The sequence below is a fragment of the Chelon labrosus genome (assembly GCF_963514085.1).
Source record: "Chelon labrosus genome assembly, chromosome: 9".
Taxonomy (NCBI): Eukaryota; Metazoa; Chordata; class Actinopteri; order Mugiliformes; family Mugilidae; genus Chelon; species Chelon labrosus.
Genome location: NC_140359.1, coordinates 26,854,671 through 26,882,418, shown reverse-complemented (window position 1 = coordinate 26,882,418; position 27,748 = coordinate 26,854,671). Strand labels below are relative to the sequence as shown.

Sequence of the window (27,748 nt, the reverse complement as noted above, 5' to 3'; positions counted from 1 at the left end):
AGCTCCTGACTCACAGTCCTCCACTGATCTCCACATCCCGCCCCCCTGCTTGAGCGGCCGACGTCTCTTGATCTGTTGCCAAAACATTAATTTGAGAATTGCTGTAATTTATTTGGTCCACTAGTGCTGACGATTTCTGGGGTTTATGTCTGTTCAAAGTATTGTGACTTTACATACAGTTATTGCTCTGTAGCAACGCCTCCGGACAAAGAATTTAAAATGAATAAAATACACTGATGCACGTTTGTATCCCCAACCAGACCAGTATTGATGCATATTCTTTTAATGGTTGGCCGACACTTCTTGAAGTCATTTGCCGCCCCGTGGCAGAGAGAGATGATCATCAGGCGCCCGGCAAGGCATATCTCAGCAATCTCGAAAGATTTTTTAATTTTTTAATTATTTTTTTTTCGTTTTTTTTGTCACGAGCATATACTGAAGCAGCCCTTCTTTTTCATGCAGCTGTATGCTTTACTTTTGTTGCGATTGCCGATACCCTGCACCACACACAGATGCTCACAGTTGTCATTAAGTAGTTGAAAACAGATCTGTTACAGTCATAATGATTAATACACTGAGAAGAACTTTACAAATGTGTCAAGACGACAGTTTAAATCCATGCATTTCATGCATAGATGAAGGTCATCCTCTGAGGCCTGCAAAGCAGAGAAAGAGAAAGAGAGAGAGAGAGAGAGAGAAAGAGAGTCAAGTGTTTACTGCACGTCCAGCCGCTTTCCAGCCACATACCAGCCCATTCAGACCTCAATACCTTCCTCCAGAGAACCATTAACTTGGTGCATCCTGCTCAAACTGAAGGTCTGCAGCCTGAGAATGACTGAAACCATCCCCACAGCCGCATCCGACTCCCTGCAAACCCTTCCTATTATCTCTGTTTCTTACCAACCTATTGTTATTCCCGAGTGGTCTTGGAACAATCTCGCGCCGCATGCGGTATCTCCACAGCACTGTGCACTCCAGACCTCGCACAGAATAACACTTTCCAGCCTCGGTTATACAGTTGCCTCCGACGTCCCACCAGTATTTCACAGATTCTTTCTAGCCGCTTATAATAAACCACATCGTACACCGGACAATTACAGAACTGAACAGTCACTACACTTCTCTCTATAGCTGCCACCAGACTGAATGCAACACTGCTCATATGCACATAGCTAATGAATACTAAACGTTTTGTCACGAAGAGTGATATGTGTCGTCAGCCGTCCGCTCTGGACACACCGCTCTCTCTTTGTATGTAAAGTCCTGTTGTCCTTGAGTGAGTTGTCTGCATGTCTTTGTCACCGGGACAAACTCCCGCACATGTAGCGTCCTCGGTGACCCCAGCACAGTCACGTGTCTTACAGCCGTGCGATTGTCTGTTGTGTTTGTCTCCGAGCTTCGTCTCCTCTGTCTTTTATCCGAACGGCAGCCTTTAGGTGGTGGTCAAGGCTGGAGAGGCGCCACGGCTCCTACTTCATGCCGCTCCGCAGCACCTGATTGGCCGCGATGAGCATGACGCTGATGATGAAAGCGATGGCGAAGGCGCATATCAGGCTCTTGCGCACGCACGTTTGCTTGACTTGCTGCGTCGGGCTGGAACCTGGTGGGAAACGGAGAGAGAGGGAATATTACCAGAAGGTTCCACGGAACCAGGTGTTATTTAATGCTCCAAAGATGTCTGATTGTGATTTCCGGATGAAAGAGCTGATCAGAGAAACCTTACAACTGCGTGAACACAATTAAAAGGGATGAACGCCGCAAAGGAAATTTGTTTTTCACACCTGTGTGATGCATCTAGATTGAAATGTTGATTAGAGGTTTGGAAGAACGAACAGTTGGATTGGCGCCTGAGTGGCATATTAAAGGATGCTCGTCAAAGAAAAGGTTGTACGCCAGCAGAATCATCTCATGTAGGGCAGTTGAACCAAAAGAAACGTCGTATACACTCACTTGCCAGTTCTTTAGGTACGTCAGTGAACCTTCTAAGTTGACCTACAATGAATGCAACATAACAGTCCTGCACTAAACGCCCCTTCATGACTGTCAGTTCATGTTGAGACAGTGTGAGAAATGTGGTGGTTCAGCTGTATGATAATCTTGGACGATATACTTGGTCCATAGTCATATTAATGACAATAATAAATAAAAACCAGGAAACGCTCTCCGATAAAAGTTGTTGCTGTCAAGTAGAGGTCACGTTTTGTTTTCAGCCGGGCCCTGGGACAGACAGTAGACCTCTACCCAAAGGTCTTAACCCATTCAGGCCTAAATACTCTTCTGTAAACCCCCTCTCAAAACCTGAGGTTTTTCAAAATATGTCAACGCTTACTAAAACCTTAATTTCTCAGGCTCTGTAGCAGATAAAAACATGAGATAAAAAGCATTTGACAGCTTACTTCTTTGGCTTTCAACTTGACTGACTTGCTAGGGCATAATCTTCAAATGCATCAATAAACACCCCTAAAATTTTGAAAATCAGTAAAGATCTATTTTTCCAATTACTTCGTCAATATCACTTCCTTCACTTGAGTCAGCCATGACGAATCCCTAGCACGGTGTTTAAATTTTTCGACCAAAACATACTCCACGTGTAGGCTTATTTCGACCAATCACAAAGCGTTTTATTAGTCACATGAGTTTAAAAAAAATCCCTAAGCATCTCTGTCACTCACCCCAAGAATATTTCAGCCAATCACAGTGCATATAATTGGCCATGTGCCTCGAAAAAGACGACAACGCTCAAAATGACGCGTTTGCCGGTCTTAATGGTAACTACGCATAGATGCGTGATCCGGTCTGAATGGGTTAAAGTATATGCCAACCTGTATGGTGATAAAAGGAGCTTTAAAAATAAGCAGTACGATCTTAAAATCACTTCTAAAACGTACAGGGAGCCAGTGGAGATCTCATTCCACTTCCTGGTTCTGGTTAAAAGCCCGGCAGCTGAATTTTGTTTGATTTAATGTTCAAACAGGTGAAAAGGATGTTACAATAACTCAGACACGGTGATATAAAAGCATATAATCTGTGTCTTTAAAAGACTGTCTTAATAATATGGGATTCAAAACTTAGATCAGAGTCAAACCAGACACCAAGGTTTTTCACAAAACGACTGATGTTGTTGCAGAGGGAACCAGCCGAGGGTAGAGCTTGCTTTGGCAGCTGTTGTTGTCCAATTACAAAGATTTCGGTTTTGTTTTGAGTTCAGCTGCAGTCGAAGTTGTTGCTCATTCAGTTTTTAACGTCACGGAGACAGTTGCTCAACATACTCAGGGTTCCCAGGGTAATCTAGCTACAACTCGGCCAGCAACTTGGCGGGATTTGGAAAGGGAAGCAGAAGCCAGCTCAACTTTCACATTGCACATCAGGCCAGACGAGTGTCAGACGTCAGCCTAGAGCTAACACAGGAAGCTCTAGCACTCTCATGCATGCCTACGGCCTGTTTAGGATCACCATTCAACCCAACAGGCATGTTTTTGGAATGCAAGAGGAAGCCAGAGCGCCTGCAGAAAACCAACGCAACCACAAGGAGAACATGCAAAGTCAGAGCCGACGCCAACGAACCCAGAACCTTCTTGCTGGGAGGTGTCAGTGCTCACCACTGCACCGTTGTGAAGAAATGTTTCTGTTATTTAGCCGAGCCCACCGACTACAATGGGGCTGTCAAAACAACAGAAGCATGTGTCGCCGCTACACAATGCAATTCAACAGTGCTGCGAAGAACGGCCTCCACAGTTGAATCTCCAGCTCTCTCATGAGCTAAGATTTAGCGCAGGGCTCTTATCCTAGAATTTTCACTAGTGTACCTAATGAACTGGCAAGTGAGCTAATGCTGTAATTGTTTTTCTTCCATCAATGCTTCAAACTGATTCTTTTGGTTTCCTCCCAGAGGTCATTGCTGTCCTCGGAGAAAAACCCTTTTCAGTGTAGCTTCTCTCAGAAAGGGTTTGATGCTTCCCTCAGTCAATGAGCCAGATTCCAATTGGAGGCACCTATTTGCCATCATCAGTAAATTTCAGTAATCTACTGAGGGCGAGGTGTAATTTACCTCCTCGCCGTGCCCGTTTGCGTATCTCTGCCTCGATTTCTGTTTCGGATGTCCCTCATTTTCCGAACATGATTTCTAAATGAGCCCCAGTGACCGGGGGTTCTTATGCAGAATCTGTGTAGGCGGATGGAGCTTTAGCACCAGTGTAGTAATATTTATGGCTGAGGACTACAAAACAGCAACACAAGAGGGCACAGCATTTTCTACACTGCTGATAACTGGATGGAGCACATTATGACCTACTGAGCCTGATGAGGGTAGAAACTGGTATCTCTGCAGCTCTCCATCTGTGATTGTTTTTTTTTTTTTGTGCATAATGGTAAAAATGAAGGATTTTTTGACAACGCAAGTCGTAATCAGATTTTTTCTTTTTATATTTTAAGAGTAGATAACAACAACTAATATATTTTTCATTAAGATTAAACAGCCTTTTTTAACTAAATGCAGGCATCAATTATTTAGACGGGGAAAGGAGTGCAGAGCTTGCTCATTCATTTACAATCTGCAAGTGCTAGTCAGCTGTGTTAAGGGATGCTAGCACCATTTACAATCTGTGTGTGAGGAATGTGAACCAGACCCCAAATTCAAATCTTTATATAATTCCAAAGACCACCATAAATAATGCATTATTACACTGGCAAAACATTATGACCACCTAATATCATGCAGGTCTCCCTTGTGGTGACTCATCAGAGAATGGACATGGGCCTTCTGAGGGTGTCCTGTGGTGTCTGGCAACAAGATGTTGTTAGTGGGGGGGCCTTTGAGGATAGAGGCCTCTGTGGATCATCCCACAGATACTTGATCAGTTTGGGAGCTAGTGAAGTTGTTCCTAAGGTGTTTTGGTGTGTGTGCCTGTGTCAGGCTGCATCCTGCTGGGGATGGCTGCTGCCATCAAGGAGTGTCATTGCTATGGGGTGGGGGGTGCCTGGTCTGGTCTAGGTGGGTGCTACATGTCTAAGTAACATCCACACCAAGGAATGCCAGGTCCAGAAGTTTCCCAGCAGAACATTGAATTGTCACAAGATGGCCAGTGTTATTCACTTCTCCTGTTAGTGGTCATAATGTTATGCCTCATCAGAAACAAAATGTTGGACTTGTAGAGTTTCTTGAAGACGTTTCATCCAAGTATCTGCTTCTGTTCTAAATTAGGAAATTTTATTAGGAACATCTGTGAGTGTGGATCACCTAAAACTCATCTATGATAAATGTCCATTGGAGAAAATGTTCAGATGTTCCTAATAAACCCCAATGTCCCACTAGTCATTTAGAACTGAAGAAGCAAACTTTAAATTCCAAAAGTGCGTGTTGAAGTATAGGAGGTTCATCCTTACTGTCTATATCCACCTGGCATTGCTCTGGGTTCTCTATGTGGTTCTCCTCGGTCATGATGATGTTCTCGATGTCTTTCATGGAAAGGTGGTCGCAGAAGGTGTCGTACAGGAGCCTCTTCAGCTCCTCCACCGTCAGCTTCTGCATGTCGCACTGGAGATGCACGGAACTGAGCGTTAACATGGGGCATGGGCTGGCAGGTACAATACACACACACACATTTACAAACGCATGCACGGTACCGAAAGCACAAATTATGGAGAGGATGTTAACGAGAACAGTACAAACAGCAGTGTTGCTAGGGTTTTTCTGCAGTTTTTAGAGACTGATTAGAAGAATTTTATTATCCATTTAGCTTCTTTTTATTTTTTTTGCTATAATGCATTTGATATATCATTAAATATTTAACAAATTGCACTTAATCTATTTAAATTACAGTATCACACTATTACATTAAACATATAATTGAATTGCACTCTAATTTCTAATGCATTAGTGTATGCACAATAGTTTTCTGCTAACGTGAAGTCAATGGGGTAAAAGGTGCGGTGTGTGTATATATAGTTCAAGGCTGCAAAATAAACTTTTATGTGGTTTATTTCCTCCGTAGAGTAAAAAAAAATGCAAAATTGCAAAAATGTCAATCCAGTATCGGCGCCTGTAAGTAACTCATCCTCAGCTCAGCCTGAGTCGAGCTCAGCGGTGTGACCACAGGCTCCGTGTGATCAACCCAGCAGCACATGCTTGACTCCACCGCTCTGTTATATAATCTTATGTGAGGCTATGTTGTCTTTGCAGCAGTCCCCTGGGTGTCTCGCCTCGCCCAGCAGGTGCCTTTGGTCGGGATTCTTTGTTCGTACGCCGAGTGCGCCGCAAATTCCCATAAACCCCCCCACCCTCTCCATCACACTCAATTTGGAGCCTCTCTCTCTCTCTAACCGACACTCCTGTGCTGCTATCACAAAGACGCGAGCCCCATCCCACTGTCAGAGTGAACAGATGATCATCTAATGAGGTGTCTGTAAATAAATGAACATCTATTTTACATAAAACATGGGCTTTGACGTTCTAATTAATAGGATTGTTGCTGCACACACAGGGGCAGAGATATCAGCTTAGAGTCCTGATGAAAGACACGGTTCGTAGATGAACCCAAACGTCTCAGAGATTTAAATCCCCCCCATTAAAGACCCAGTGGACGTGGACAATTATCCTTCCTATTCTTTCAAGTTTGCTACACCGACAACCCCTATGTCTATCTTCGCTCTAATAAGCAGAAAGTAGTGTCTGAGAAGTGAGCACCTTCCAGAAAACTGAGTCAAAGTCAGTGTTGTTGAACTTGTCTGGCAACCCAGCTGCTGTCAGCTTTGGACCCAGAAGAGTGACAAACTCCTCAAAGTCCACCTGGCCGTCACCTGCAGAGAAGAGGAACAGTCCATGTTTGTTTGTTGCTGCTTTTTCTGCACAGTGTGTGTGTGTGTGTGACAGGCCTCACCGTCCATGTCCAGTCTCTGGATGATGACTTCCAGCTCCACCTCGTTTGGCATGTAGCCCAGGGAGCGCATGGCCATGCCCAGCTCCTGCTTGGAAATGAATCCGTTGCCATCACGGTCGAACACTTTGAAGGCCTCGCGGATCTCTGCGGGAAACACACACACACACACACACGAGCTGGAGTCTTACGACAAATCAGGATGTGAGAGTGGGAAATGATCCACGAACCAATTTGTTATGGCGCGTCAGTGCTTGAGTCACAGGTATATAGGTGTTGGAAGCTCAAGAGAATAAATTCCTGACAAATAAGAGCCAAGTAAAATAAATACCTTTTGAACAAAGAGCTGAGATCAGGACTGACTGGAAGAGGAGTACACTCCCAATCTTGTATTTAGAATCAAACCTGTTTAACCGTATTCCCCTCACTGCCAAAAAGCATAAAAAGCTTTCCGTCTAAAAATAGGCATGAAATAACATATTCTGGTGGATGCATATTCTACATTCTTAATCATTTCAAAAGGAAGATTACAGAAAGATACCGACTGCTTGAAACTAATTTAAACCCTCAGCTCAAAACCCAGCGATGACACCTTTTCAGTTCGTTCAACTGTTGGAGAAAGTACTCCCCTCTTGCAGGAATTTGTCACATCTAGATCACCATGTCTCACTGGGAGAACCGCTCAGCTGTAGCATATGGTTGAGAATGAGCTTCCTGAAGTCTGAGAGGAAAAAAATAACCCTGCTGACACGTCATCTTCTGTATACAGCCAAAAGAATTGTTAATGGCTCGCATTTCAACTTGTTCACTTCAAGTTTGAACAGATCTTTCACAATCTGAGCCCCATGAATCCTGGCATTGTCATCTTGGAATATGATCCATTGATGGAATAACCTGGTCATTCAGTATATTCAGGTAGTCAGCTGACCTCATTCTTTGGACAACATAATGTTGCTGAACCTAGACCTGAGCAACTGCAGCAACCCCAGATCATAGCACTGCCCCCACAGGCTTGTACAGTAGACACTAGGCATGATGGGTGCATCACTTCATCTGCCTCTCTTCTTACCCTGATGCCCCCATCACTCTGGAACAGGGTAAATCTGGACTCATCAGACCACATGACCTTCTTCCATTGCTCCAGAGTCCAATCTTTATGCTCCCTAGCAAACTGAAGCCTTTTTTTCCAGTTAGCCTCACTGATTAGTGGTTTTCTTAAGGCTACACAGCTGTTCAGTCCCAATCCCTTGAGTTCCCTTCACATTGTACGTGTGGAAATGTTCTTACTTTCACTATTAAACATAGCCCTGAGTTCTACTGTTGGTTTTCTTCCATTTGATTTCACCAAACGATCAATCAGGATTTTTTTCCGACCACATTTCTTCCTCTAAGACGATGGTTCTCCACTATCCTACAATCTCCTTAGATGTTTTCTCTGCTTGATGCATGCCAATGATTTGACCCTTCTCAAACAGACTAACATCTTTTCCACGACCACAGGATGTGTCTTTAGACATGGTTGTTGAAGAAATGAGAAGCTACTCATTGCATCAGTTGGGGTTAAATAACTGGTTGCCAGCTGTAGAGGCTCCTACCTATTTGCTTAGTTAAATCCAGGTGGCGACTTTTTTTTGGTGTATAATGCTGTGTAAAAACTATACAGTAGCATCAGCAATGACCACAGTCCAGTTGGTTCCTCACAAGGAGGCATTGTAGAGTCTTATGTCCTGAGGGACAAACAACCTCCTCAACCTCTCCGTGGAGCAGGACAGAGACAGCAGCCTGTCACTGAACGAGCTTCTCTGCCTCTGCCATTGTTCATGATGGACCGGAGTTTGTTCAAGGTCCTTGCATCTGCCACCGACGTCCCCTAATTGGGAGAGCTCTGGGAGAGGTGCTTCAGGTGGAGGTTTGGATGAAATTTAGCACAGGGTACATAAAACCCTTCACACAAAATGTAGATTTTTACACAGCACCCACTACACGAAAGCTCAGCTTGATAAAATATTTCTATATAATATGTTCTGGCTTTGTCCTTCGTTAAAAACATATTGGTTTGAGTTTTTTGAAACCTTATCTAAAGTATCTGATGTCAATGCTGCCCCTGAGGCTGTCACGTCTTTGTTTTTTGGGTCGGCCTCATTTGCTTTTTGCAACCATGCTGACTAAAAGGGGTTGATTTTATTAAAGTAGAAGTCCTTGCATGCACCCACTCTGACGCAATGTGCTGTATTTCATTAAACTAGGAAAAATGAGACTGTCTCTATTTGACTCCCAGCACAAATTTGTTAAGATCTGGAACCCTTTTCTACAACTTGTTAGGAGTGTTACCTTGACTCTGTCTGACTGTGGTGTTCCTTTTAGTATTTCTTGGCTGCTCTGTCTTTAAGGTCCCATCGTGTTAAATCTCACCTCCACTGTCACACTGTCAGGGTCGACGTAGTGAGAAACTAGAGGGATGCACACCACGGCAGCCGCTTTAAAATAAACAGAGGAAGAACTGAAGGGCACACAGAAGACAAAGAAAGCAGCAACAAACATCAAACTTTATAAAATCCAAAGCAGTGGACACACTTTGAACCGTGAAAAGCCGCAGTTTTAAAGCTGGAAAAGATGCCTCCCGCTGTCACGTTCCCATAATCACTACGGGAAATCTTTAAGCAGTTAATTCCCGCTCTCAGCCACGTTGCATATTTCCCCTCATGCTCTACTTGTTTACTCTTCATGAGGGACTGTTCATTTATCTGCAGTAACATCCACAAACCAGTCACCTACAATTTTAAACCCATCACATCCTCGTGTCACACGTCAGATTAGCGCACAAAAGAGCAGGGCTGGAGACGAATCTTAAAACAGAGGTGATGTGCAGCTGACACCGATCAGGCGTAACATTACGACCACCTTCCTAATATCGTGCAGGTCTCCCTTGTGGTGACTCATCAGAGAATGGACATGGGCCTTCTGAGGGTGTCCTGTGGTGTTAGTGGGGGGCCTTTGAGGGGAGGGGCCTCTGAGGATCATCCCACAGATATTTGATCAGTTTGGGATCTAGTGAATCTGGAGGCCAGGTCAACACCTTGTGCTGTTCTTCATGTTTTTTTTTAGTTGTTCCTAAAGTGTTTTTGTGTGTGTGTCTGTGTCAGGCTGCATCCTGCTGGGGATGGCTGCTGCCATCAAGGAGTGTCATTGCTATGGGGTGGGGGTGCCTGGTCTGGTCTAGGTGGGTGCTACATGTCTAAGTAACATCCACACCAATGAATACCAGGTCCAGAAGTTTCCCAGCAGAACATTGAACTGTCACAAGATGGTCGATGTCATTCACTTCTCCTGTCAGTGGTTTTAATGTTGTGGCTGATCCGTGTGTAGTATTTTCATTATCACACATCTATGTGAGATCTATGTCCAAAATGTGTCATGGGGTTCAGGGAAATCACTGCATCTGGTATTTTCCACAGGTTCAGGAGAGTTAAGATGAACATAATTTAAGTTTGTAAATGAGAAAAATATTGAGTTGGTTTTTGAATAAAAAGAAATCCCGTTGCTAAATAATGCAGAACGTACAATTAGTCATACAGCTGAGTGACAATAACAGCCTTCCAGGTAAACATAATAGAAATTCAACCACTTATTTAAATGACTGTCTCCTCTCGGTTTACAAGCACTTAGCTGCTTTTAAGCTACTGGAGTGTGAGACTAAACAAACTTTATCAATCTGCTGCAAAGCCCAAAGTCTCGCACACGGGGAAAATTGTCGTTCCAATGAATTACCGGTGTGTCAGAACTGAAAACAAATGGCCCAGCCTCGGGCCAAACCCTGACAAATATTTCAGCTGGAAAACAAAAAACCTGAAATATCAGCGATGGCAGGAAACAGCGGGTTATTCTGTGTTATTATGTGGGAGAGGAACTCCAGGAAATAGTTAGCTGTAATCAAGCGCGTGTCCGTGGAATAGAAGCCGTTCCACAGGGACGGGGGCACCTGACGAGCACGTGTTACACCAGATTACATCTGGGCATGCAATTTATAAAAACCAAGCCGAGTGACATTCATGGCAGCTATTTTTCATGTCGCTTGTCTCCACAAAATGCCTCACTGGAGGTACGGCTTCAATCATCGAGAGCCTCCAGGTGTTTTCTCTTTTGTTTTGTTTTTTTCTTTTTTTGCCCCCGTCCCTCGGTGTGATCTTATTGTTTATAGAATAACAATACATCAGTATCCACCTGAGGTCCTCGCTCCATCTGTTTGCTTTAGAAAGAGAGAGGCTTTCCAGCAGACACTTGCTGCAAAAAAAAAACATGTTGCTGCCTCGCAGGAGGCGAACACGCTCTTTAAATAATGTGCCAAAACGGTTTTAGCAAATGCTCCGTCTTCCCCCGAGAGGTTTTTTATTATTGATCAAAAGCCAAGGTGAGCAAAACATCCCAATCCCGACTGCTAAGTGGTGTGTAGCAGGTTTGTTTAAAGTTTGTATTGTGTAATGAAGTGCAGGGAGGGTTTTAGACGGTGTCACAAAGCATTTTATGAACACTAATCCTGCACAAGCCAGAAACCAAATGAAAGGCTTATCAAGTCCAACAAGAAAGATACACAATCAGAAAGCTGGAAACTGTACAGTCATTACAAACATGCTAACAGCTTGGCTCCGCTTGGAATCAGAACAGACTCGTACTAGAATCAAATCTCTGAAGTAAAGCACACTATATATATATATATATATATATATATATATATATAGATATATATAATCCCCAGCAATTTATCAAAAGAGGCTGACTAATCGCCCCCTGAAAGAATTAATTTCTTCTATTTTTTTTTTAATAACCACATGCCATCCAGATAGCGCGCTATCTCCTTCAGAGTTTATCTATCTTAATTGTCCCCTGGAGAGAGACAACTATATTCTCTCATTTTCACTTTATTCTGCGAGTCCCTCAGAACGGACCAGAATCACGTGGACGCCCCCGCAGTGACTCTGCTGTGATTGTCAGAAGAAAAATTAAACTAAATCTAATCAGAACAGCTGTGAAAATAGTCTCTGAATGACCTGAATTACCTTTTAGAATCTAAGAAACAAGAACCGCGACGTGACCAGCAGCACTTCAAAACCAAATTATAATCTATTCATAATCTTATAAAAGACGGGAAATCAGCAAATTCTTTTTTTTATATTAAGTGATGTTTTGAATGATTTCAATTATTAATGCTGCCCTGATTGATCTATCACGTAATCATGTCAGGACTTTAAAAAATGGAGCTCCTGCTAGCTTTAAAGCAGATTCTTAACATTAGCACACACAGACAATACACCAATCAGGCATAACATTATGACCACCTTCCTAATATTGTGTAGGTCTCCCTTGTGGTGACTCATCAGAGAATGGACATGGACCTTCTGAGGGTGTCCTGTGGTGTCTGGCTTTGGGTCCTATGGGTTGAGGGGAGGTGCCTCTGTGGATCATCCCACAGATACTTGATCAGTTTGGGATCTAGTGAATTTGGAGGCCAGGTCAACACCTTGTGCTGTTTTTTGTGTTTTTTTGTGTGTGTGTGCCTGTGTCAGGCTGCATCCTGCTGGGGATGGCTGCTGCCATCAAGGAGTGTCATTGCTATGGGGTGGGGGTGCCTGGTCTGGTCTAGGTGGGTGCTACATGTCTAAGTAACGTCCACACCAATGAATACCAGGTCCAGAAGTTTCCCAGCAGAACATTGAACTGTCACAAGATGGTCGATTGCTATGGGGTGGGGGTGCCTGGTCTGGTCTAGGTGGGTGCTACATGTCTAAGTAACATCCACACTAATGAATGCCAGGTCCAGAAGTTTCAAAACAAGGCCATTGAGTTAGTCGCAGGACGGTCGATGTTATTCACTTCTCCTGTCAGTGGTCACAATGTTGTGGCTGATTGGTGTAAAATATCACACAGCCATCTGACATGCCCCTCTGAGGTTCCAGTCTGGCCCACAGGGTGAATTTGCAAAGTATGAAAGAAGACATTAGCAGCAGCTTTTCAATAAAACTGAGGTCCTTCAGCATGTGCCGGACAGTGCTGAGGATGTTTTACGAGTCCTGTCCTTTACCTCCTGTACGCCGTTGCAGTGGCAGGTGCTAACAGACCCAAGAAAAGCTGATTCATGAGGTCAGTGATGTTGTAGGGGTTGAGCTGGACTCTGACTACAGTGTCAGAGAGGAGGACATTAGTTCCAGATCTTAACACCTACTCCACAACACACTGGCCAGTCTGAGGAGTCCCTGCAGCAATAAACTCATTCAACCCTAACGCACCACAGAACACTAGAGGAGCTCATTCCTGCCTGTGGACATCGATCTCTTATGCATCTTACATATTTATATATTCTTGTTCCAGGCTCCGGTGTTCCCCTCTGTTGGTCAAGAGCGGTACAGACTGTTTAAATCTTGTGTTCTCTCCCTCAGGTGAAGCTGATCTGGGTTAATCAGAAGGGTCCAATAAGTAGGGGGAGGAACCTTGGCACTCACTCTCTCTCTCACATCGCCTTCTCCCAGCCTCTGCAGCAGGAGCCATTGTTTCTGTAGCTTCTGTTTCACTTCTTTATTCTGTCTGATGGGTTCAGTAGTCTCTCTTTTTCAGTCTTATCCCTGATTAGGGTTCAGTTTGGTACGTTTAGGGTTAGGGGGAAGACACCAGGTCCTACGGTCCTTCGTGGGCTGGCCTGAGTGGCTTCTTCTTCTTCTTCTTCTTCTTCTTCTTTTAAATTACAGTTTAAAGCAACTTCTGCTTGTGTTTGATCGCTTTGTTGTGAGCCAGTCAAGTCCTAACATTTTTATGTTTTATTCTACTTGTATTTGACTCTATGGAATCCCTGAAGGATCAATAAGGGATTCTGATTCTGATTAGGCAATGAGCAAAATCCATTTTCTGTTTGGCTGAAGTTGCATTTGAAATCTTTTGAATTGTCTGAAGTGGCATAAAAGCAATGCAACACATGTGCTTGGCATTTACTTTTTTGCATCTTCTCTCAGAGATTGGAGGTTGTGTTGGTATTCTAACTCGCCTCTGGGAAACAAATAAACTTACTTCTCATGATGTTAAACGTTGGCTTTAGAGCTCATTTAATTTTAAGTCTCATGAAATCCAATTCAGTGTTTACTGTCGTGTTCAAACTCATGGTAAAAAAGCAACAAGTCATTTTCAACTAAAGCCTGACATGTGCGAGAAATGACGCGATACGAATCAAAGCTGAGCTTGCTTCAACTTGTTTCAGAGCTCAGTGCCCGGTGATGCATCGACCCATCACATGTGTTTGTTTCACCACATCACTTTCAAATAGAAGTAATGACATGAATGATTGACTCCTACAGCAATGACAAAAAAAGTGCTTTTTCTTAAACATTCATTAATTCATCTCCTGTAACCGCTTGTCCCCTGGAGGGTCACGGGGTCTGCTGGAGCCTATCCCAGCTGTCATTGGGCGAGAGGCGGGGTACACCCTGGACAGGTCTCCAGTCTATCAGAGGACTAAAGCGAAGTTTATACCTAGATGGCGTAGGCTACGTACCAAGGTTACGCCATACTTACAAGTATAAATGTGAGTCATTTATACTTGTGCTCTCGTCAGTCTGGCTCGCTCTGTAGAAACACCACCCAAACACCAGTTGGTGCTGTGTCTTTTTTGCCAGTCAGGCTAATTTTTGTTTCTACTTTTTGCTTCACTTTCAACAATGGCGACTGAAACTTTCACCGAAATTTCGCCGAAGACGAGTCATTATAGTATCCGAACCTTGTCAGTTAACCTTTCCTCTTGTTCCATCTTCTTTGATCCAAAACAATCAATTCGAAAACTGTGGAGATGGAGAAGCAGCCAGAAATACTAAAGTGGAAAAACGCTACTACCAAGCAGACCAATCACAGCTCTTGTGGTCTGCGTCACCGTGATGCACAGTTACATTTCTGGGGAGGTGCACGTCAGGCTACGGCGTTGGGGTCTGGGCTGTCTCCATAGCTACGACGTCAAATTGACGCAGAAGCCTAAATTCGCCCCATTTTCTGAAACAACTCTTAAAATGTTTAAACTAGGGCTGTCAAAGTCGACGGGTTAACGGGTTAAGGACATGTCAATAATGCATTAATGCAATTGCTTTTTTACACCGTTTTTTATTATGACCTCGGCCCTGCTATGTAGTTTGGGAAATCAAAGAAAGACCAAAGCAACAGTAGCGCTGTGGAAATCAAGCAGAATCTAAAGTGCGGTTGTAGTAACGTTTTTAACCTGTGGAGGGCAGTAATACACCCTGCAGTGAGCGCAATCCATTTTCTGTTGGTTGAAGTTACTTTTAAATTTATTTTGAATTGTCTGAACCGGCATAAAAGCAAAGAAACGCATTCACATTCAACTTTTCTGCATCTTTGCCGATCAGATTTTTAGCTTTTAATGCCTTATTAACATATGTTTTTTACAAATAGCATTAGAAGATGCTGTCTTTGCATCTTTCACTTGGGAGGCGTGGACGAGTTTCGCTGAAAGCATGTTGTACTGGCTTTGATGTGGAGAGGTGCTTGTTGGCCTTCAGAGATGCAGTGCCACGGCCGTCCCCCCGCGGCGTGATCTGACAGGGGATGAAAAGCCCGAGTCGAGATAAGGAGCCGAGCGTCTGAAGCTGAACTCCCACAAGAGAAAGGTGCAGCGTGCTCTCAGTGCTCTGCTGTATATCAATGAGGTGCACTGGATCCTCGCTGCAGCACGGGCACGCCGCGCAGTCTGTGTGAGCTGTACGCTGCACTAGACAAAGCGAGGAACCACATGGAAGTGGGGATGATTCATACAAATGATGTTTAGATTCACAACAAAGGGGGGAGCGTCAACGAAGAGGCACGGCATGGCGTTTTCAATGAAGCCACTGTATATATAGATGAAGATATTATTATCTTTGGCTTCGTGCATAACAAAGAAAAAAAGTAATCAGATTAAACTGAGTGAATAGATCCTCTCTGAACAGCAGCGTGAGAAAATATTTATATGGATTTTCCGGGGGATGCCTGGAGCACAGCTTTACCCCCTTTTTAGGGCTAAATTTAGCCTCAGCGAAAACTTTTGCCAATTACATTTGATGCACTCTGAGCAGAACGGGCTAATGCCGGGGCTTCTGTAGCAGCGAAGTGCCCGTGAACATAATCCGGGGCTTGTTTTTGCGGGAGCCGGAGATCCTCTTCGCCTGAGCCAGACCTGCATCTGCTCGGGGCTGCTGCTTTGGATCGGTAATTGCAGCACACCCACTCTTTACGTAAGACCTTATCAGTGTGAGAAAAACACCGCTTTGTGTGTGTGTGTGTGTGTTTGAACCTCGGGCGACTATTTTTAAACACCCATAGCAACCTTAATCCATCTTTAGCTGGATATGAGTCGACTTGGACACCCAGAAGATTTGAATATTAACATAACGGGCTGCTAACAAGGCTCTGGAGGGTTTAAAGGGAGTATACAGCGCAGTCTGTGTTGTCTGTGTGATGGGGTGAAATCCCAGCTCTGGGTTTGGATTGAGACGCCTCCCTCGTTATAAAAATCTGACGCCTCGCCAATGAAGAAACTGTACGAGGAGAGAAAGTTTGGAAAGGTCGAAACTAAAATCCCTCAGCCGACTTCCTAAACCCCGCTTGACCTTGAGCGATTGAAGTCGGGGAAAGGCCGTGAAATTTCAGCACGTCTGTTTCATTTTTCTTTCCCACAAGGAGAAGTGGAATCATTGATCTTCTCCCCTTTTTTTCCCCCCTCCACCCTTCTCTCACTCTTAAGTTTTCAAAGCAAAGTTTTTTCATCATCAAAACCGCGCCGAGGCCAACATCCGCGAGGCGAAAACTCGTGAGAAGCGTCTCGAACGCGGCTCAGAAGCGAACAAAGCTCCCTCTTTAACCAACACTGCTTCATCAAGTCTAAGTTAAGGCCACGTGCTCGGTCACAGACGCCGTATCTGCCGCCGCTGTTATTGCCTGCCGTAGCGTCGGCTGTATTGTTCATCAAAGGGAGGGGAATATTACCTGCGAGAGAAAAAAAAAATAAATAAAAAAAATACACTTCACCCTCTGGAACTCATCACAGTTCATTTCACAGGTAATAAAGTCTGCTGGATCCACTCCTTCATGGCAATCACTCAAAACGGAAATAAACGACTCAACTTCAACCTTCCCGACAGCCGTAATCAGAGCATTTCGCGATATTCCCCCCGCTAATCTGCGCCGCATGTCTTTCAATCAAAAGCCTTTTTTATTTATTTTTTTTGGGGCAAGGTTGGGTGTCATACCAGATTACAGCGATTGATTACACTTTACACGAGGCTGTGATTGCGATCGAAATGTCAAACTGCGTGAAGTGCCGGCAAAATAACGAACACATCCGTTTTTTTTTGTTTTTTTTTAAGATTTCATCTGATTCTGCTGCTCATGATGCGCTCCCGCTTCACAGCGATTCAATCTTCCTGCTGAAGGACCGGCTGTCATTTAGAAAAGAAAAGGGTGTCATGTTACATCTGTACAGTAAATATGAAGCTGCAGCGAGCAGTCAGAAGGGGGAAACGGCTAACAATCTGCTCACCAGCATCTCTAAAGCTCATTCTTTAAGCTAGAAGCAGTAACCTTTGGTATCTGCTTGTGGTCTGACCACTACTCAGAACTAATAAACAGTCCAATAACTAGTGTAAAATAGTCATAGATTAATGCAGAGTCAGCAAACGAGATACATAACACTGATAAAGGCAGAGTTGATGCAGCAGACATTGACCATCTTGTGACAATTCAATGTTCTGCTGGGAAACTTCTGGACCTGGCATTCATTGGTGTGGATGTTACTTAGACATGGAGCACCCACCTAGACCAGACCAGGCACCCCCACCCCATAGCAATGACACTCCTTGATGGCAGCAGCCATTCCCAGCAGGATGCAGCCTGACACAGACACACACACAAAAACACTTTAGGAACAACTAAAAAAAAAAACATGAAGAACAGCACAAGGTGTTGACGTGGCCTCCAAATTCACTAGATCCCAAACTGATCAAGTATCTGTGGGATGATCCACAGAGGACCCTCCCCTCAAAGGCCCCCCCACTAACACCACAGGACACCCTCAGAAGGCCCATGTCCATTCTCTGATGAGTCACCACAAGGGAGACCTACACAATATTCGGAAGGTGGTCATAATGTTATGCCTGATCGGTGTGTATTGTACACTTTTTCCGCATAATCCATGAGCAGTAGACCACATGATATAGAAACATTCGAGACAAGTCTAATTTGACCCGGAGGACAATGAGAAGGATAAATCTGGCACCGGTGGTCATAATGTTATGTTATCTTTGACAGCCCTTAGTTTAAACTCATCCTGCAGACAGGGGTGCGTTCACTGCCAGCACCGGCTCTCTGTTCGCACATGTATTGCCGGTATCTGCTCGGACCGCCGCGGCTGACCAGATTTAAAGCCGTAACATCATCACAAACATCAGAAATCGTCCACAAAATCATTTTATACCCTTTTGCAACCTGCGGCTCAGCTGTGCTTCTAGGTCACCTCACCCTCTGAGAAACGGCTCATTTCTGCTCACACCTTTGTCACCATCTATGTCAAGTAGAGCTTTTTTTTGATATGCAGCATCCAGACAGGTGATACATTCGAGAAAGCCATTTTGAAATCCACTCCTGTCTGTCTGAGAAAGGCTGCGTGAGAAGACACTACATCAATGCAGAGCGGGGATGGAGGGGATTTAGCAGAGAGACGGGAGGACATAAAAAGTGAGATTTATTTTTCTCAGACAGATTATGTACAGGGAGGAGGCTTTTACGGCTGACCGCTATTGTCGTGTCACGAACCGTGTCTTATTCCAAAATGGATGAGGTCAATTTTCCCCGTCTCGCCTCGGTTTCTATTTTCACCCAGGTGTGCACCCCCCTCTCTCTCTCTCTCTCTCTCTCTCTCTTTTGTGGGTTTTAACAGTAATAATCAGGAGAGCCTCTGAGGCTTTTCATGCACCTTAAACAGATTTTGCCGCAAACTCAACAGCGTTATCTCACCGTCATCCTGCTCCAGCGACTGTCAGAGTTTGTCTCCGGCGATGATGGATCCGCAGTGAACTCCGAACGCGTCGCAGGCTTTATAGGCATCTAACTTCTGAGTAATTGAACAATTACAGCAGTCGTTGCTGTTTATTCTTCCCGTCTTTCTTCTTTGTTAATCACTGACAAAAGCTGCCTGAACATGTTGTTTGCCAGACTTGTCGGATTGTGAAAAGGGATTTGACTTGTAAGTGGAAGTGTAATAAGAACAAGTGTGTTTATGCTTCAGTTTGATTTCAAAATGGTTTTAAGACGGAGATCTAAAAAAATAAATAAAATATTAAAATCCTCTTCTTTGTGAGGAGGCTTGACAAACATCCTGCCCGTGGGCCTGGACAGGTCTCCAGGCAGACAACCATTCACACCATTCACACTCACACCATACGGCAGACAACCATTCACACCATTCACACTCACACCATACGGCCAATTTAGAATCACCAGTGAGCATGTCTTTGGACGGTGGGAGGAAGCTGGACCTGGAGAGAACCCACGCAGACACAGGGAGAACATGCAAACTCCACACAGAAAGGACCCAGTCAGAGTGATGAATTAGAACCCAGAACCTTCTTGCTGCGAGGCATCGGTGCTAACCCCCTCACCAATGTACCGCCCTCTGTTTTAGTCAGAATTGCAGAAATAACAACAACAACTGAGGCCCAGAACTAAACTGTAGATGGCAGGAATGAGCCAAACTTGCACTTATGTTTCTTAAGAAATTTCAGGTTGTTCATAAAATGTGTACTTTTTACTTATTTGCATCAAGTGCCAAGCTATGAGCGAGCTAAATGCTCAGTGCAAGGGCATTCTGAGTCTAAAACAAAGGGAAAAGTTATTTTATCATGCTATTAGGTTACCGCTATGGCCCCCATTGAGATTAAATTGGGCTCTATGTGGCCTCTGAACTAAAACAGGTTCAAAAACTCCTCGATCTAGAGGATCCAATTAAAAAAAAATTCTGCAATCATCAAACTAATTCTGTCTTCCCTTGAGAGAGCCCCGCTAATAGCAGTCAATAGCTGAAGTGAACCGAGGAGGAAAAAACAACGAGTGTTAGGTTTACACTCCACGCTCCTGAAAATGAGCCAGCACCGGCGTCATGACTGGCTGTTTCGTTATGCGCCGTTGTCCAAATCTGCTTTAAAACGGTCTCAGCTGACCCCGTAGAAGAACACCCGCACACCCGCCCACTGATTCTTTTCCAGCAAAACGTTCATGTGCATCATTTCTCTTCTTCCCAGCAGATGCCGGCGTCTTTAAATATCTTCATTTGTATTCATGTAAGGGTTTCCGAAGGAAGGGAAGTCAACCCTCCACCTCAGGGCGAAGAAATGAGTCAATGTTGCTGCTGCAGCTACAGTAGGAGTCGAGCAGAAACATCAACACCGCCTCACAGGCAGTTTATGCCATTAGCAACACAGTGGTGTCAGGGATTTTTTTATTTTTTTTAGCTGCTGTCATTCAAAGCGATCTCTGCCGAGGGAGCGACTAAGGATGCTGCAAAATAAGCCCCAGTAACGTGTTGAACGTAAAATAACTTTGCAGAAACAAAATGCAGCATGGAAGTCTTAAACCTCGGGAGAAAATATCCCTAAACACCTCAGGGAGACACGTGAGGACAGCAAGCTCCTCACTTAGTCCTGTCCGTGAGCCTAGAGCGGTGACTTTTAGAAATGCATCATCCAAACGTGCAGACATTACGCTTCGCTGGTCGTCTTTGGAAGGTTTCACATTCCAGACGTCTCCGTTGGAAAATCCTTGCTCAACGAATCAAACTAATCCTGAGCTGGTATGACGACATAACCAGCTCAGTTTAGTCGAAAAAGTTAAGTTAAGGAGCTTCGAGTGCTGTGACAAATGATTCAACAATTCAATTCTCCATCATTACTCTACAGTGAATAAATAATTTTATGCATCAGGATAACTGAGGAGGTTTGGATACCATAACGACTCGTTTTCGGCAAAATTTCGGTGAAAGTTTCAGTCGCCATTGTTGAAAGTGAAGCAGGAAGTAGAAACAAAAGTGTACTCGACTGGCAAAAAAGACACGGCGCCGACTAGTGTCTGGGTGACGTTGTTACAGAGCGAGTCAGACTGACGACGACACACAAGTATAAATGTCTCACACCAGCGTAGGCTACGTACGTAGGTTACGGCGTCTATGTCCCGCGGTACTCTAAAAGAGCCTTATGGAATTTAATAAAAGTGTCTTTGCTGAATATTTTGATTGCACAGTAAAGTCTGCTGTTTCTGGGCGCAACTGTATAAAAAATACTTCTCTCTGCATTTCCACTTGCCATGCAGTGGCAAGTCAAGTGTCTTCGGGTGGTGCACGGGTTTGACGACCCCAATCAGCCACACTTGAGGAGGTGTGGATAGAGACATGGCCGGAGAGGCCTGAAGAAGACTACATCTAGTTGCAGAGGCAAATCCTTTGTTTTTGTAATTTCTCGTCTTTGAGCTGCTGTGACTTTTGTCCCATTATTCCAATCACTTCCTGTTTGCAGCAATTCAGCTCTATCTCTGTTTGGTCTAGCGATGAGGAAAGCCCCCTCGCTCTGCCGCCAGTGTGGACAAATAGAGAGATAACTTTGCAGGCCCCAAGAGTACTTTGACTTCGATCGCTGCGGACAGTTACTCTGTACGTTGAAGATGCTCCTTGAGAGATTTGTCCGTACGGTTAGGGTTAAGGTTTCGTGCACAAACCGACCCACTGGAAGTGAGCACGTTCCATTAAACCTCGTAGATATTAAAAACGAAATGTTGGCGTATATTGACATTTTAAACCAGCGGCTCTTTAATATTCCTCAGAATAAGACCTCCTGCTCCAAATATAATGTCAAATCAAATATGCCAGCCATGTAAAGAAGGTAAACTCCCTGTCCGTCTGTCTTCCTCCTTTTTATTGACCCTGTGTTGGTAAATGAGTGATGCCTGCAAGGATATGAAAATAGCTGAGGTAAATTTGTATTGACATTTTGCTTCCAGACAGAAGAGCAATTGCATGTAGATTATGTTAATGCTACAGTTTTTTTTTTTGTCATGAATTAATTTATTTTACCTCTCCAACACATCTCAGTTCTAATGTTCTTGTTTTTTAAGCATAAATTTCAGTTATTACACAACTGCTGAGTTACATATTTTTGTTCAGCCAGTTGTCTTAATGTCAGAATTTATTGACTACTTATGAATAAATTGAGTTTTCCACACTGCACCCGAATGAATAAAGGTGTTTTGAGGTTTTGGGGGAATAAATGGTAAATTACAACTCCCCCTGTAGCATCAAAGATTGCAGTGTTGCACAGGCAGATTCTCTTCCGTGTCACTGTGCAGCTCTGAGCAAAAGAGAGAAACGACGGGAGAAGAAACCACTGCAACAATAAACAACGTGCACCGATCGCAACTTTGTCGGAAAGGACTTCCGTCGTTCGCTCGCGCCGCTGCAAACTGCTGCCGCGTGTTTGCGTGAGCCTCACTCAGGGACCTGTTACAAATGCTTTAAGCTCAGCTCTGGGACTATTTTGAAGCTGCCTCCAATCGGGCTGTTGTTAGGCAGTGTGGAAATGGGCTACCCACTTAATTCCACCTGCAGTGATATTGACACTGAGCTTTGTGTGTGTGTTTAGTGGTGGAGGAGGTCTAAACTATATTGAGCGCCTGTAATCTGACCAACTGTTTTTTCCTCTTGTGTAGGAGGGGAAATGGAGAATATGGAGCCCAATTCAATTTGTGCTCGCATCATTGTACATTAAGGTACTTTCTACCAACCCCCCCAACTTCTACACACACACACACACACACACACACACAGAGGCCTATTGAGCATCGGAAAAATAGCGTTTTGTTCCAATTATAGCTCTGACAGCCTTCTCGGCCGCAAAGTATGGTGCCGTTGGTCCGTTCCCTGGGGTGTCCAAGCCCATAATTGAAAATCAAGTCCTTGGCTCCGCGTGCCAATAGGGCTTGAGCCTGCCGTCCGTCCCCCCCACACACCCCCATGCGTGCACTCGCGCACACATATTTGCTAATGTGCAATCTCGTTTCGTGACAAAGGCCTGTCTCCCTGACGGCCCGAGCTGATGAATGTGACACTTCAGACGTCCAGCCAATTCTCGTCCGTCTCTCCGGAGATAAGAGCGGCGGCGGCGGCGAGACCGCGGATTCCTCGTCAACAGGTCATTTATGAAACGTCGCTGCTGTCAAAGTCTAATTGAAAGGCGCTGAATGTTGTTTGCAACGTGTTATATTTTAGAATCTAGCGATGTTTGCGGTGTCGGCCTTCCCTACAGCGTTTGTCGTCCGACAGAATCCGCTTCTTCAAATGTTCTCCTATGATGTTGTATGTGTAGCTCTGACCCTGGGTGTGGGAAAGGTTTGTGAAGGGGATCAACTATGATGGACATAACAACAAATAAGGCACCGATCAGGCACAACATTATGACCACTTTCTTAAAATTGTGCAGGTCTCCCTTGTGGTGACTCATCAGAGAATGGACATGGGCCTTCTGAGGGTGTCCTGTGGTGTCTGGAAACACAATGTTGTTAGTGTGTGTGTGGTGGGGGGGGGGGGGGGCTTTGAGGGGAGGGGCCTCTGTGAATCATCCCACAGATACTTGATCAGTTTGGGATCTAGTGAATTTGGAGGCCAGGTCAACACCTTGTGCTGTTCTTCATGTTTTTTTTTTTAGTTGTTCCTAAAGTGTTTTTGTGTGTGTGTCTGTGTCAGGCTGCATCCTGCTGGGGATGGCTGCTGCCATCAAGGAGTGTCATTGCTATGGGGTGGGGGTGCCTGGTCTGGTCTAGGTGGGTGCTCCATGTCTAAGTAACATCCACACCAATGAATGCCAGGTCCAAAGCTTCAATGTTATTTACTTCTCCTGTCAGTGGTTTTAATGTTGTGGCTGATCGGTGTATTTGCTGCACACGAACAAATCTAAATATACGTTGTTTTCCTGCATAGTGATTTGAGGGTAATGCTGCATAAACTGTCAACATTGACGTAGCATTATTTCCAGCTGACCTCTGACCTCCGACAGATACCGTCACTACAAAATCATGTTTAGAAGCAAAAATGAGGCTGGAGAGTTATGCATCAAGCTGATGAACGATGCCAAACAGGCTTTTGAGTTGTCCCCCAGAAAGAACACAACGGTTTAATGAGTTACTGAACCAGAGCAATGATCCCAAACAGACATCCAGCATGTGCAGCAAAATATTGCCGGCTGGAAAAACAAATAAAAATGTGCCGAGATCCCGGCTTGCAACGCTGTCGTCCATCTTTGAACAGATGAAAACATGACGAGGACAAGTGTGGTGCCGTTTCCGAAAACCTGGAGTGAAAGGCCAAGAACTGACACACAGAAATTGGCGTAGCCGCATCTCTGAACCGCTGATCGACAAACCGACCGGCCTCATCGTGTTTATCTTATTCCCATTTTGTGCTCGCTGGCATGAAAAGCTGGGAATCTCTGTTACACTCTGGACAAGAGCAATGATCAATCCATTCTGTGACACTTCTTTTAAAGCCGGCCTCTTTAGCGACATGTAAGGCATCCCTCACACAGGACCACTGATGCTCTCCAACAGCTGAATTGGTGCTGTCCGGTTCTCTCCACAAAGCATCCCAATGCTTCTCCAATCAAACAGCTGCTCTAAGTTGAGCTGTGAAGCCCTCACTCTGTGTTGGTTTAGAGTTTGTAAAGCAGGCACAAGTGGATTTGACAATTTTAAGTTCAAATGAAGAGTTGTTTGTTTACTGCACCTCAGGCTAAGTGTAAATGAAAGCGAGAGAAAGGAAAGTAAACCGAAACACACTCCACAACCTCAACAGCCAAAAAGCATCTTCTGGAGAGAGAATCATTATTTGCTGTTTTTTTACTAAAACATGAGGCGCCCATCTTTTTTCTGTGTGTTGCTCTGCACAAGGTCTCTTTGCGCTGGAAATCATGTTTGACAATAAAGCGCTGAGTGATGCAACGCTGTAATCATGAGCGTGGCAGCATGGGCGAGATCACTTTTGGCGCCGACACAGTGCCTCTTCTCTTTCATCGCAGTTTGTCGGATGTCAAAGTAAAAGAAAATATGGAACAAAAATATACACAAGGATCCAATCTGGCGCCCGGTCTTGGGTGCCGTCTGCACTCGTCCATATTTGGCCTTTTCCACTCGGCTTTTCTAATTAATATCAACCTCAGCTCTCAGTTGCATTCCCCTGCCAACCTCATTATGTTTGTCTGAGTTCGTCTTTGTGAGAGAGGGAGTGTGCAACCTTGTCATTTCTAAAGTGTGCAGCTGCAGGTACAATTAAGAAATAATTTCTCCCTGGGAAGTTCTGCACCAGATTTTTTTTACACAAGACACAACTTGTCTGCAATTTGCACAGCCTGGTGCAGAAATGCATCCCTCTGAAAGACTTGAACACGGCGCACTGATCTCTCTGTTTGTGTGCTCAATTATGGATCTAACAAGGACGAGAGGTGCAGCGAGCAAACCGTACGCCACGGACGCGTCAGCCGCCTTGCAGCGTTACCAGAACCAAAAAGCTGCAACGTCACGAGAACTTGCCGTCACCACACACACACACACACACGCTTTGGGATTTCAGTAATGTCTCAGGGGCCGGTGCGTGGTAATGTGCAGATGTCGCTGGGTGCACATCACACGCGCTCCAGGCGGGAATATTCTGGAGATGCTGCAAAACAAAATTGCTCAGAATAGTTGTCATGTGTCAGCATGATTGTTGGGAGGAGGTGGGGGGTGGGGGGTTCTCTTCTTTTGCTCTCAGGAGCCACTGCAGTGCTCTAGGCGCTGAATATATATATTGATATTGATAACTTTTTTATATATTTCTATGATTGCAGGGAGTTTTTACACCAAAAACTGAAATAATTTGCAACATTAAACACTTGTGGACCATCAGGAAGTCTATGTGCCAGTGCTTAATGGACCAGGGGTACGTCCATGAGCCCAGTTTCCATCCACCAGCCCCTTAGAGCCAATTCATCATTGCTACCCTCATGAAGGAACATACTTTATCACGGAACCTCTTTTTTTACCCCACATGGGCTACAGTTGTATTTTAATAAATGGACATACATTGGGCTTGTCTTTGAGCAACACTGGTAACACAATTGGTGATTATTCAAGATTTAAAACAAAAAAAAAAAAAATGCATAGGAAGTTCCCTAAAATGTCATTTCCAGATCTTTAAGCGCTGTCCAAGGTCCTGACTGATCGTCTGTCAGTCAGCAACCACATACCCCAACACTGCATGAACCTGGAACGGATTAACACCTCCTGATCACTATTCTCTAACCTGTGAATAGGTAGAGGCTTACGGTCTCACCTTCAACCTCGTCTTCTGGTAGGTTCACCGGCGCCCTGTAGGAGAGGATGTCAGGGATGGTGCAGATCCCCCTGTACATCAAGGTGGAGGTGACTGGATGCATCGGCATGACTGCGACCTCTGGTTGCCACCTGGCCCCTAGTCATACAGAAATGTCCACGGAGAGGATCCTAACTTCAACCCCGCGGTCGCCGAGGGAACGGGGAAGCGAGTGCATGAATGAGGGGGGAGAGGGGAGAGGGATGAGTTGGGGGACGGTGGATTCCGCAGCGTGTCCGCCTCAGTCTCCCCCCTTTTTTTTTTTTGGTCAGTGAATGAAGAGAGAATGTAGTCGGTGTCTTACCTCATCGCAGGTAGTTGTGTGTTACGCTCGCAGAACAATAACACACAAAGTCACTAAAAAAGGACACTACCTACAGGCGAGGAAATGCGCACACATGCACGTCGCCATCAGCTCAGACGAGCTCCACGTCTGAGCCACTTTAGTGCGGGCTGCGTGTCTCTGTTGTAAACCGACCAATCGTTACAAATAAAACAAAAAACTGTAGCTTGTGTCTCCAGTCCAGGGGATGGTGTGCTGCTGAGAGCGAATTTCATGCATCCACTTGTTGGATACGTGCGCTCGCTTGACGCACTCGGTGCTCAAGCTCCAGCCACCTCGCTAGAATCCACAGGAACAGGAACGCGGCGTTGGAAATCTTAAAAGACTGCTGGAAGGATGAAAATAAAATATAAATAAACCTTAAAGAATCTAAAGGTGACTCTTGAGGGGTTGAAGAGGAGACAAGTCGGCGCGTATCCGGATCCTCGCAGACAGTAATTGCCTGCTCGCTCTTAATTGGTCGTGGGCACGAGGGCGCATTGCGATCCAGTTGTTGTGTCTTCCAGTGGAGGAGTGTTCATTTTTGTATGTGTGTGTGTGTGAAAGGAAGCTCTCCGTATGGATCAGATATGTACTCACTCTCCTCTCTCTCCCTCTCTCTCTCTCTCTCTCTCTCGTTTCAACCCCCGTCACTCCGTGTCTCTCATACACACGAACTGACGCGCACCCACACACACACACACACACACACACACACTGCATGGGTGTAGGTAATACCCCTGCATAGCACACAAGCTCACCCTCCCCACCTACCTCCCTCCCTCCCTCCCCCGTCTGTCTCTATGTCTTTTATTCAATTACTCTCACAGTGCGCATTACGGTTAGCCCCCCAACGTTAGAATGAGACCACATAGTGTGATGGATGACTGTACGTGGAAGATTATTGTGCTTTTGAACTCTTGCTATGACGCTAAATCCACTGCTGGTTGTGCTCGTATTTGAAGAATAAGGCTCCATGACACAACGATAGGAAGTTTTTTCTTATATGTTTTATTGTTTTAGTTTGTAAAAGACAAAAAAAGGAGCAAGAGAAAGGAAGACATCCTGCAGCTACCTGTCTCATCATCTCAAACT

At 44.8% G+C, this 27,748-nt stretch overlaps 1 protein-coding gene across 1 annotated transcript; it reads right to left on the bottom strand.

The window, feature by feature from the left end:
- Positions 1-929: 929 nt before the first annotated feature.
- cabp7a (calcium binding protein 7a) lies at positions 930-26,401 on the bottom strand (the record flags this gene model as incomplete). Its single annotated transcript, XM_084551917.1, has 5 exons — positions 930-1,600; positions 5,383-5,533; positions 6,683-6,795; positions 6,876-7,019; positions 26,293-26,401. The coding sequence occupies 5 exons, from the start codon at positions 26,399-26,401 to the stop codon at positions 1,470-1,472; spliced, it is 648 nt and encodes a 215-aa protein (XP_084408043.1). The 3' UTR covers positions 930-1,469.
- Positions 26,402-27,748: the final 1,347 nt, after the last annotated feature.